Source organism: Chiloscyllium plagiosum, chromosome 19 (genome assembly GCF_004010195.1).
Source record: "Chiloscyllium plagiosum isolate BGI_BamShark_2017 chromosome 19, ASM401019v2, whole genome shotgun sequence".
Lineage (NCBI taxonomy): Eukaryota > Metazoa > Chordata > Chondrichthyes > Orectolobiformes > Hemiscylliidae > Chiloscyllium > Chiloscyllium plagiosum.
Window position 1 is genome coordinate 20,984,990 of NC_057728.1, and position 11,888 is coordinate 20,996,877.

Consider the following 11,888-nt stretch of genomic DNA (forward strand, 5'->3'; position numbering starts at 1 on the left):
AGATTCACACGGATGATCCCTGGAATGGTAGGTCTAACATACGAGGAACGGCCGAGGATCCTGGGTTGGATTCATTGAAGTTTAGAAGATTAAGGGGAGATCTAATAGAAACTTACAAGATAATACATGGCTTGGAAAGGGTGGACGCTAGGAAATTGTTTCCATTAGGGAGGACACAACCTTAGAATTAGAGGGGGTAAATTCAGAACAGAAATGCAGAGATATTTCAGCCAGAGAGTGGTGGGCCTGTGGAATTCATTGCCGCAGAGTGCAGTGGAGGCTGGGACGCTAAATGTCTTCAAGGCAGAGATTGATAAATTCTTGATGTCACAAGGAATTAAGGGCTACGGGGAGAATGCGGGTAAGTGGAGTTGAAATGCCCATCAGCCATGATTGAATGGCGGAGTGGATGTGATGGGCCGAATGGCCTTACTTCCACTCCTATGTCTTATGGTCTTATTATTTGGGAAGCTTGACTTCTTTGGTCTTGCTGTCAAAGACTGGGCCCAGCATATGGAAAAAAATGTGTTATTCTTTCTGGACAAATGGCATTGAGCAAATGAAAAGCAACAAGTAATTCTCCTGTCAGCTTGTGGGCCTGTAGCTTTTTCAGTTATTAGAGGCTTAACTTTCATTGAGGCACCCGATACTACAACTTTCAAAAGTTGACAGATTTATTTAAGAACATTATGACCCCAAGCCTCCCCTTATTCTGAGACACTCAGTTTTACTTGCCAATTCGAGAACCACAAGTATCCATACTGGGATTTTTGATTAGGTTAGGACGACTGGCGGAGGCATGTGCCTTGGTTCAACTCTTAATGAGATGCTGAGAGACCGTTTGGTATGTAGGATTAACGAAGTAACTATGCTAAAGAGCCTAATAGCGGAATCCCAACTGGACTTCAAACAGGCAGTACAACTGGCTTTATCACTGAAAATGGAACATACAAGTTGCAGGATATTCCGATGGAAGTGGGCACCCTCACCAGTCTGACTCAGCTTGGGATCATCACTTGAGTCCACAACAAAACCACAAAACAAAGTCAAGCCTTGGTCAAAAGGTTAAAATTTTCTTCAGTATTTGGGCTAGCAAGCCATTGTAGTTGCTACCAGTATGTGGACCATGATTGCAAAATGCTCCTATTAGATCTAAAGTGAGTAAGAGAACTCATAGGCCAGTATCCAGGAGAGTGCACATGCTGGAAAGTCCATCCACATCTGACAACCACCTGATGAAGGAGCAGTGCTCTGAAAGCTAGTGCTTCCAAATAAACCTGGTGTTGTGTGATTTTTAACTATGTCTGGTTTGGAATTGTGAAATTGCTTCTCAATATCTAAATTAGAACCAATCAAAATAAATGTCTGGTTAAATGATCACCCAGTTCTAATGGAGGTCAGTACTGGAGCGACCATTTCAGTGATCTAACCCTTATGTTTGTTCAAGACCTCAGCTTGGGGAATCTTTGGAAATTAAGGATACAACTTCAGTTCCACTCTCTTATGAGTAGTCCACTGATTGTAGTAAAACGCTCAGGGGCGAAATTGGTCGAAAATGATTCACCTGGACTGGCTCAATATTTTTCAATTAGAAAATGGATGCCTGAGTCAAGTCCGAATTAAATACCAGGAATTTTTTTCAGGAAGGTCTAGGGACTATCAAAGGAGCCAAGGCCACCTTGTACATTAACCAGTATGCAATTCCACAATTTTGCAAGGCCTGCCCTGTGCAATTTGTCTTATAAGCAAAATCAGAGGCTGGAAAGCAAAAGAATCATCCAACCAGTCCAGTTCGAATACTGAGCAGCACTGGTCAAACCGATTGTGAAGCCCAACGGATTGGTTTACCTTTGTGGCAATTTTAAACAAATGGTAAACACCCTTAAATAAATGATAAATATCAAATCTGTTGCACAGAGGATTTATACAAGAACTTCAAAAGCTGATTGGGCACATATGTTCGCAGATAAAGGGATGGCTGAAAAATGGGAAGCTTTCAGAAATGAGATAACAAGAGACAATATATTCCTGTTGGGGTGAAAGGAAAGGCTGGTAGGTATGGGGAATGCTGGATGACGAAAGAAATTGAGGGTTTGGTTAAGAAATAGAAGGAAGCATATGTTGGGTATGGACTGGATAGATCAAGTGAATCCTTAGAAGAGTACAAAGGTAGTTGGAGTATACTTAAGCGGGAAATCAGGAGGGACAAAAAGGGGACGTGAGATAGCTTTGGCAAATAGAGTTAAGGAGAATCCAAAGGATTTTTACAAATACATCAAGGACAAAAGGGTAACTAGGGAGAGAATAGGGCCCTTCAAAGATCAGCAAGGCGGCCTTTGTGTGGAGCCGCAGAAAATGAGAGAGATACTAAATGAGTATTTTGCATCAGTATTTACTGTGGAAAAGGATATGGGAGATATAGACTGAAGGGAAATAGATGGTAACATCTTGCAAAATGTCCATATTATAGAGGAGGTGGTCCTGGATGTCTTGAAACACATAAAAAAGGATAAACCCCCAGGACCTGATCAGGTATACTGGAGAACTCTGAAAAGCTAGGGAAGTGATTGCTGGGCCTCTTGCAGAGATATTTGTAACATCGATAGTCACAGGTGAGGTGCCGGAAGACTGGAGATTGGCTAAAGTGGTGCCACTGTTTAAGGAAGGTGGTAAGGACAAGCCAGGGAACTATAGACCAGTGAACCTGATATCGGTGGTGGTCATGTTGTTGGAGGGAATCCTGAGGGACAGGATATACATGTATTTGGAAAGGCAAGACCAGATTAGGGATAGTCAACATGCCTTTGTGTGCGCGAAATCATGTCTCACCAACTTGATTGAGTTTTTTGAAGTAGTAACAAAGGATTGATGAGGGCAGAGCAGTAAATGTGATCTGTATGGACTTCAGTAAAGTGTTCGACAAGGTTCTCCATGAGAGACTGTTAGCAAGGCTAGATCTCACGGAAAACAGGGAGGACTAGCCATTTGGATACAGAACTGGCTCAAAGGTAGAGGACAGAGGGTGGTGGTAGAGGATTGTTTTTCAGACTGGAGGCCTGTGACCAGTGGAGTGCCACAAGGATCGGTGCTGGGTCCTCTACTTTTTGACATTTACATAAATGATTTGGATTTGAGCATAAGAGGTACAGTTAGTAAGTTTGCAGATGACACCAACATTGAAAGTGTAGTAGACAGCGAAGAAGGTTGCCTGAGATTACAACAGGATCTTGACCAGATGGGCCAATGGACTGAAAAGTTGCAGATGGAGTTTAATTCAGATAAATGTGAGATGCTGCATTTTGGGAAAGTACATCTCAGCAGCAATTATACACACAATGGTAAGGTCCTGGGGGTGTTGCTGAACAAAGAGATCCTGGAGTGCAGATTAATAGCTTCATGAAAGTGGAGTCGCAGGTAGATAGGATAGTGAAGGAGGCTTTTTTTTTTGCTTTCCTTTATTGGTCAGAGTATTGAGTACAGGAGTTGGGAGGTCATGTTGCAGCTGTACAGGACATTGGTTAGGCCACCTTTGGAATATTGCATGTAATTCTGGTCTTCCTTTCAGAAAAATGTTGTGAAACCTGAAAGGGTTCAGAAAAGATTTACAAGGATGTTGCCAGGGTTGGAGGATTTGAGGTATATGGAGAGGTTGAATAGGCTGGGGCTGTTTTCCCTGGAGTGTTGGAAGCTGAGGGGTGACCTTATAGAGGTTCACAAAATCATGAGGGACATGGATAGGATAAATAGACAAAGTCTTTTCCCTGGGGTGGGGGAGTCCAGAACTAGAGGGCATAGGTTTAAGGTGAGACAGGAAAGATATAAAAGAGACCCAAGGGACAACTTTTTTTTACGCAGAGGGGATATGTGTATTGAATGAGCTGCCAGAGGAAGTGGTGGAGGCTGGTACAATTGCAACATTTAAGAGGCATTTGGATGGGTATATGAATAGGAAGGATTTGGAGGACATGGGCCTGGTGCTGGCAGGTGGAACTAGATTGGGTTGGGATATCTGGTCAGCAGGGACAAATTGGAGCGAAGGATCTGTTTCAGTGCTGTACATCTGTATGACTTTATACAAGGATAGCTCCATATCATCTCTCATCCAATGGTCTGGCAGAAAGAGCCATCCAAATTTTGAAGGTAGGCTTAATGAAACAGACTACAGCTCCAACAGAGTTGCTAACGGGCAGAAGACTTCGCACAGGTTCGATCTGATCTCCCAAACCTGGGAAGGGGGTGTGGGGATGTAGAAAAAAAACCCGAAATGGCATCAGGAATGCCAGTTCACAAGACTCTGCTAAGCAAGCGAGACAGTTTACTTCAGGGGATGAAGTTTGGTGTAAGAATCATGAGAATGGCCCTTCATTGGTAAGAGGCATGGTTGACACAAGGTCAGGTTCAGCAAAGGTCCTGAACAAACACGTGGCTCGTATGAAAGCTGCAAACGAGGTGGGAGCAAAATGTGCCTGGTTTCTAGGAACTGTCAGAAAGGTTAGTGGATCCCATGGATTCTCCTTCTCCGTCAAGCATTGGGATCTTGGATGGACACAGCCAGTATTGCAGCGTCACTGCCTTTGTTTCGTGAAGAAGAGAATAAATTTCTACCGATAGGCTTCAGGCACAAGAGGCCAGCTACTTTGTGCTACTTGCCACCTGTATCCATTGGCAGAGTCAGAGGAATATAACCCAGTGCTAAAATACCCCAGGAAGAGCTCCAAGAAAAAGAACCAGCCTATGTCCTTGGACTCAGGAGAAGGGATCTAGTGATTGTAATGAGGTCAGCCCTATGTTGTTAAACTGGTCCAATCAGCGACAGATAAAACGGGACTGTCAAGACATCCTGATACTCGGCCCTGGATCAGTGTCAAAGACTTTCCATGTGTAAATAAAGAGTGACTTGGTTAGGGGCGATTGGGCTCTGTGGAATTATTTCAAGGACCTCCTTGCATTGTCCACAAATTTGTTGGCCCTAGCTGCAATCATCTTAAGTAATGACTCCAATCTTTGTGGTACATATGTTCACCCATGCCAAGAGATGTATGTTGTTTGAAATAGGATCAGTCTAGGTAGATTTTCTGTCCTCCCAATGAACGTAAAAATGAACAGTTACAATCATGAATAATGCTGACAGATCACCCTGAATTTAAAAAAGAGCACACCACATTATACTTGCAAGTAAATAGGGTATTGAACTATTTGTACTGATAAGTGCAAATTCTACAATATATGCACTTTTTAAAGTAAATGTTTGCTGCTGTTTATATAATAATGCCCTTTTTAATCAAACTAGAAATTGAGGTATATTGGAAAATAACTGCAGGATTTGTCTTTTCAAAATTAAGTGAGAGGAAAAGGGCTTACATGATTAATCACAAAATTTATAGTTCAGATGCAAAATTATAGACTAATGTTGTTTGATTTACCTATCCCTGAATAAGTATTTTGGGTCAAGCTGCTGTTAAAAATGGATTGTACCTTCCCATATTGACTTCTAATGTGAAAATCAATATATGATATACATGCAGCCCATTGCTTTTATTATTTTTATGAAACAGGTATTTTACAATGATATTTCATCCTTCTATTTGCCCTCAATCCATTCTGAAGAGAAACTTTAGACACTTCATTTAATTTTGTAATTCTGATTAGTTTGCCAGTCTCCACTGTTACAAATGTAATAGGTTTTATGTTCACCAAAGAAGTTACTTTCATTTTAAAAATGTACTTTAAAATATTATTTGTCTATTCCAGCTACCGACCTGCCCCTTTCTTTGTGTTGGATGAAGTCGATGCTGCTTTGGATAACACAAATATTGGAAAAGTAAGTATTCTGTGTTGTCAGGGTGCATGCTCCATCAATTACTGTTCTCAATTTGCCAAAGAATTCCTAGGTTTCTAGTTAAACAAAATTTTATTTTGATTGGCATAGCATTGATAAGTTGCATTTGTATTAAACTTTGGTGCAATAGAGGATGTAAAAATGATTTACAAGAATGCTACTGTAAATGTGTAGTTACCTATGGTCTCTTCTATTTCTGAGAAAAGGAAGTTTAGGATGGCTTATTAAAGGTATTTTAAATTACAAAAGGTTTTGATAGAATAAGCATAAAGTGTGTTTATGTGCTTACCAGGAAGAGCAAAACTAGAGGGTATTAATGTAAAAATAGTTACCAAGAAATCAAACAGCAAATTTAGAAGAAACTTGTTTGCCCAGAATGATGAGAATGTGGAACTCACTACCAGAGGGATTGGTTGAGAAGAATTGTACAAATTTATTTATGTAGAGACTCAATAAGTAAAAGAGATAAGAAAATAACAGGATTACATGAGGAAAGAAGGGAGGAAGCTCATGTGGAGCATAAGTAGATTGTTTGAGTTGAATGGGCTATTACAGTTGTTTACACTTTCCCAGACCCTGAACCAACATTGGCAATGGCAAGTAAGGTGGGAAAATGTGACAGCTCGGAAAAAGAGGTCCTCAAAGTCGAGGAGCAAGGAAGTCTGATTTCTCTTCTACTGTTCAAAGTTTGTGCGAAGATTTGTAGCTCGGGTGCTCGTTGTTGTGGTTCTGTTCGCCGAACTGTCTCTGTTTTAACAGAGAGATGAGATTCTCACTACTGAGCAAAGAGAGACCTACATGCATGTATTAACATCTCACTATTATCATCTGATTTTATCTGTGAGTCACTATCTTCCCAGGTAGCAAGTGAAACTAGATAGGGCAGGAAAGTCTTATTGGATATCTGGTGGCTCTGGCTTTCCATGTGCTCCTCTGGGCCTCTATTGGCTAGCATTCCCTCCTAATCTCAGGGCATGCACCATGGCAGCAAGTGCTATACCCCCATCCACGGAAAATGACATCGGATTCCCATTATCCTTACCACATTATCATGGCACTTTTCCAACTCCCTCTTGTGCAGTTCACCGTTTCAGCATTATACTTTGGAGCTCACCTACACCCTTCATCGCAATGTTGCCAGGCCAGTTTATGCACAAGGATAGGCACCCATCCTATGCATTGGAGGAAGGTGTCTCGCTGAGCTTTTAGCTTGCTTCCTCAGCACTTCACAATGACTTGGATGCCCACAGTATCTCTGCCTTACCATGTTTTTTTGCTGTCGCATAATTCAGAATGTACAAGCCCACAGTACTCCTATCTTGACTTGCCTTTTAGTGCAGACACAAAGGCAGTGGTCATAGTTGCCAGCAGTGAGCAGTCAAGCAGCTGGATGTTTTGCTGTATACAACACTGTGTCAAGTCAACATCACAGCTCAGGGTGTGCCAGCAGCTCACGCAGAAAACTACAATATGCTCCAAACAAATGACCATATCTTGAAGACTAAGGGAAGAAGTTCTTAGTCAAGGGCACCTGTCAGCAGTCAAGATGTGTTGCAACAATAAATGACATTATTTGATCGCCATCCAGGACATGGTCAGTCAGCTGCTTGGGAAATTGAAAGTCAGAGCAATAAAGGCAAGCATGCTAATTGCCTTCTGAACCACCCTGTCTACCTGTGACACAGTTTTCAAAAAACTATGTATCTGAACCCCTAGGTCTCTGTTCGACAATGCTAAGCAGGGTTGTACCAGATACTGTTCTTTGCAACAAAGATTGAAAGCTTGAAGGCTGTGTTGCCTACTGATATTACTGTTCAAGACATCTCTTCTGGACAAAAGAATGAGAGGTAAAGGATCCAATTGTTAAACCCCAATGACATAGATAGGACTAGGAAAGTGGTTCTTTGAGGGTTTCTTGAGCAGCTTGGGACTAAATTAGTAGGCAGAACCGCAAAACCGTAATCATCTCTGGATTACTACTTGAGTCACATGCAAATTGGTGTAGGGTAAATAAGATTAGAGAAATAAATGCGTGGCTTAAAGATTAGTGTGGGAGAAATGGTTCCAATTCCTGGGCACTGGCAGCAGTTTTCAGGAAAGAGGGAACTGTTTTATTGGGACAGGCTTCATTTAAACAATGCTGGGAAGTGGATTACTGAATCATATAGCTATCATTGTACATTGGGAGCAGTGTTCAATTGAGGGGAGTTTTTAAAAATCAAAAAAGAAACAAAGCAGAAGTGCTGGGTAGTGAAGACGTGAATAAAAATCAAAGTGTGACATGAAAGGTTAGAAACTACACATGGAAAAGTGCAGCAAAAATTAGAACCAGAATAAGTAATACTGGTTAAAACGTCAAAGCTTACAGCTCTTTATCTGAAAATAAGTTATTTTTGTAACAAGTTAAACGAGTTGATGCCACAAATAGAAATTAATGTGACTTGATAGCTATTATTGGAGATGTGGTTGCAGGGTGACTAAGACTGGGAATTCGATACTCAAGTTGTCAGTTTTCTGAGAGAACAGATGAAAATGAAAAGGAGTGGGGTAGTTTTGTTAATAAATGAAGCTATCAGTGCAGTGATGGGTAGTGATGCAGATGGGTAGTGATATAGATCATGATGTGGAATTATTTCGATAGAAACAAGGCATAGTAGGGGAAAGAAGTCACAGGTGGGAGTCATCAGTAAGCAACTGAAGAGTTGCTTCATTGTAATGCAAAGTATAAATTAGAAAGTAGTGGAGGAATATAAGGATACTGTTGTCATGGATGATTTTAATCAGCATATTGTCTGAACAAATCAGATTGATGTGGGGAACACAGAGGTTGAATTGTTGAGTGCATCAGTGATGGTTTCTTAGAGCAGTACATTGCAGAACCTACTCAGAAACATTTTAGATCTGTTACCTCTCACAGGAGTAGCAGGCTGGAAGACCCAAGATCTTTACAAAAAAATAAAGACTTTAAAAATACACACTGAATTCAGAAAATCCCTACTGTGCAGTTAGAAGCCATTTAGTGTGCAACTCTCAAAACTTTTCCCATCCATGTAACCCATCATGGGGTTTTACCCCATGGCTAAGCCACCTAATCTGCACATCCCTGGACACCACAGGGCAATTTATTAAGAGGAATCTAACCTGCACATCTTTGGACTGTGGGAGGGTATCAGAGCACCTGGCGGAAACATGTAAACATGGGGAGAATGTGCAAATTCCCCACAGATGGTCACCCAAGGCTAGAATTAAAACCAGATCCCTGGTGCTGTGAGGCAGCAGTGTTCACCACTGTGCCACCCACTTCCCCAATTTATCTTACTTTCAAATCCAGGTTGACAGAGATCTCACACCAGATTTCTGTACTTAACAAGAATCACTATTTATTAAAATAAATAGACTGTAGCTACAGTTAAACAATTATGAATCATCAGCATAATAACTGCATTAGTTAAAACTCTAAGGTCCTTATAATACCCCCCCAACCTCCAGATATACATGTACAAACAACTGGAACATCTCAGGGATGTGGTGTGGGACTCTACTGATGGCATCAGTTAATGTGGAATACAGTCAGAAGGTGTCAGTGCTCAAACACAATATTTTGCAGTATTTTCTCAACAAAAGACCTTCCACCATCTCAGAATTCATCAGCTGGATAACCTGTACATGGGCCAGAATGAAATATGTGATTTTCAGTTTCAGGAACAGTTTAGTGGCGAAAGTATACAACCGACTGTCAGAGAAGTACTCATAATTGAAATAGAAGCTGAGGAATGAGGTATATTCCTGGCTTCAGAAAGCAAATAATCAAATTACCAACTTGCAAATGAGACCTTTAGCAACTCAGAGAAACTTTAGATATCGAAATTTTAAAGATGATCGGTTTAAAAAAAAAGCCAAATACTGAATGTGATGGAGAAATATTTCAATGACGACATCAACCAGGCACATCTGATTAAGAATTTTAAAACAGAGATAGCAGCGAGTTTTGAGTCACTTGGTTAGGAGCTTGAAACACAAAGAGGAGATGTGAGAAAGCGCTGATCAGATAAAGCAATCTGAAACCACATTTTAAGTCGCTACACTGCTGGAATCCAATAGCAAGGGAGACATGGAAAAGACCTTGAGAGAAAATATGAGGAAGCATGGGAGAATACTCACTGGGAAACTTGCATTTGGGAAGAGCCTTGTTGTTCTGAGCAGTGTAGAATGGAAAATTACTGAGCGAGATGTGGAAGCAAGCAAACCATTTTTCCTGCAAATATTTAAAGTTTTATGTAGCCCATGCTGGGCTAAATGCCTCCTGTCAAAGTAGAGGAAACTTGAAAAAAGAGGATGTAGCAGAATGGGTGGAATCTGAATATTTACTGGAAACAAATAAATCACTTAGATTGAAATCACAATGTGAAGATTATTTACAACTGGTGAAGAGAGGCAAAGATTCCAACCTCTTTCTTTTATAATGAATTCTAAGAGAAGTGGACAGAAATCTACAGACACTCCGTGGGGGTAAAGGTGAATGAGTTGTTAAGTACAGATGTGAAAATCCATGTGTGGCAAAGCCATTCAGAGGTTTCTGGAGATGCTCGATCAATTTTGTGATAAACATAGTCTGGTGAAGAGGTTAGCAAGTGTGAGAAATTATTACTTTGCGATATTTACATGTATATTTCCCGTGAGGGCCAGAGCAAAACATGTGTCAAACTATTCAGCAATTCCTGCCTGAAGCCAGCTCTGTTGGAAGATCTCAACCGACATCTAGGCTCAGCAATTGTGGATCATATTAGAAGAGCAAATCACAACTTAAATCATGCAAAAACCTCTAAGAGGGTATTATGCTGTGTCTAAAAAAAAGCTCAACAGCTTTGACAAGTACTCTGAATACATTGAACAGACCCAGAAGTTTGAACAAGATCGAGTAAAAGAGTAAATGCTAAACCACTGTAAATGGTTGAATAATAAACAGTCTATGCTTTACTTAAATTAGATTCCCTACAGTGTGGAAACAGGCCCTTCAGCCCAACATGCCCACACCAACCCTCCGAAGAGTAACCCACCCAGGCCCATTTCCCTCTGCCTAATGCACCTAACACTATGGGCAATTTAGCATGGCCAATTCAACTGACCTGCACATCTTTGGACTGTGGGAGGAAACCCACACAGACAAAGGGAGAATGTACAAACTCCACACAGACAGTTCCCCAAGGCTGGAATTGAACCTGGGTCCCTGGTGCTGTGAGGCAGCAGTGCTAACCACTGAGCCACTGTGCTACCCAGTACTTGTTACTGCAGAGGTGCTGCAACAGAAAATTGTAAAGGCAACCACTGACATTATAAAAAAATCTCAGCTGATAATATTGAACTATTTTTGAATGAATTCAAACAAAAACTTGAACACCTTGTTACCAGAGGAAAGGTTCATTAACAAAGTGCGATCAAAAACTCTTAAGTTTTGCTTTTAAACTGATCCATTCAATTTCTGACTTGGAAAAACGTATCCTTCAAAACATTGAGAAATGGGATGTTGAGCAGATGGTGGAAACTCTTACAACAACCCTTTCAAAGAGTTCTACAAAATGTTGTCTGGTTATGGTCTTTTCCGAAAAGACCACTCCCTCCGTGACTCCCTCGTCAGGTCCACACCTCCCACCAACCCAACCTCCACTCCCGGCACCTTCCTCTGCAACCGCAAGAAATGCAAAACTTGCGCCCACACCTCCCCCCTTACTTCCCTCCAAGGCCCCAAGGGGTCCTTCCATATCCGCCACAAATTCACCTGCACCTCCACACACATCATTACTGCATCCGCTGCACCCGATGCAGTATTAGGGAGACAGGCCGCCTACTTGCGGAACGTTTCAGAGAACACCTCTGGGACACCCCACCCCGTGGCTCAACACTTCAACTCCCCTTCCCACTCCACCAAGGACATGCAGGTCCTTGGACCTCCTCCATCGCCAGATCATATCAACACGACGGCTGGTGGAAGAGCGCCTCATCTTCAGCCTAGGAACCCTCCAACCACAAGGGATGAACTCAGATTTCTCCA

The 11,888-nt window shown here is 41.5% G+C and overlaps 1 protein-coding gene across 1 annotated transcript in view; it reads left to right on the forward strand.

Moving 5' to 3' along the window:
- Positions 1 to 11,888, forward strand: part of LOC122559576 (structural maintenance of chromosomes protein 1B-like) — a 140,920-nt gene that overhangs the window by 123,889 nt on the left and 5,143 nt on the right. The window contains exon 23 of the mRNA XM_043709282.1: positions 5,752 to 5,821. Within this exon, the coding sequence (XP_043565217.1) occupies positions 5,752 to 5,821 (70 nt within the window). The remainder of the gene's footprint in view (positions 1 to 5,751; positions 5,822 to 11,888) is intronic.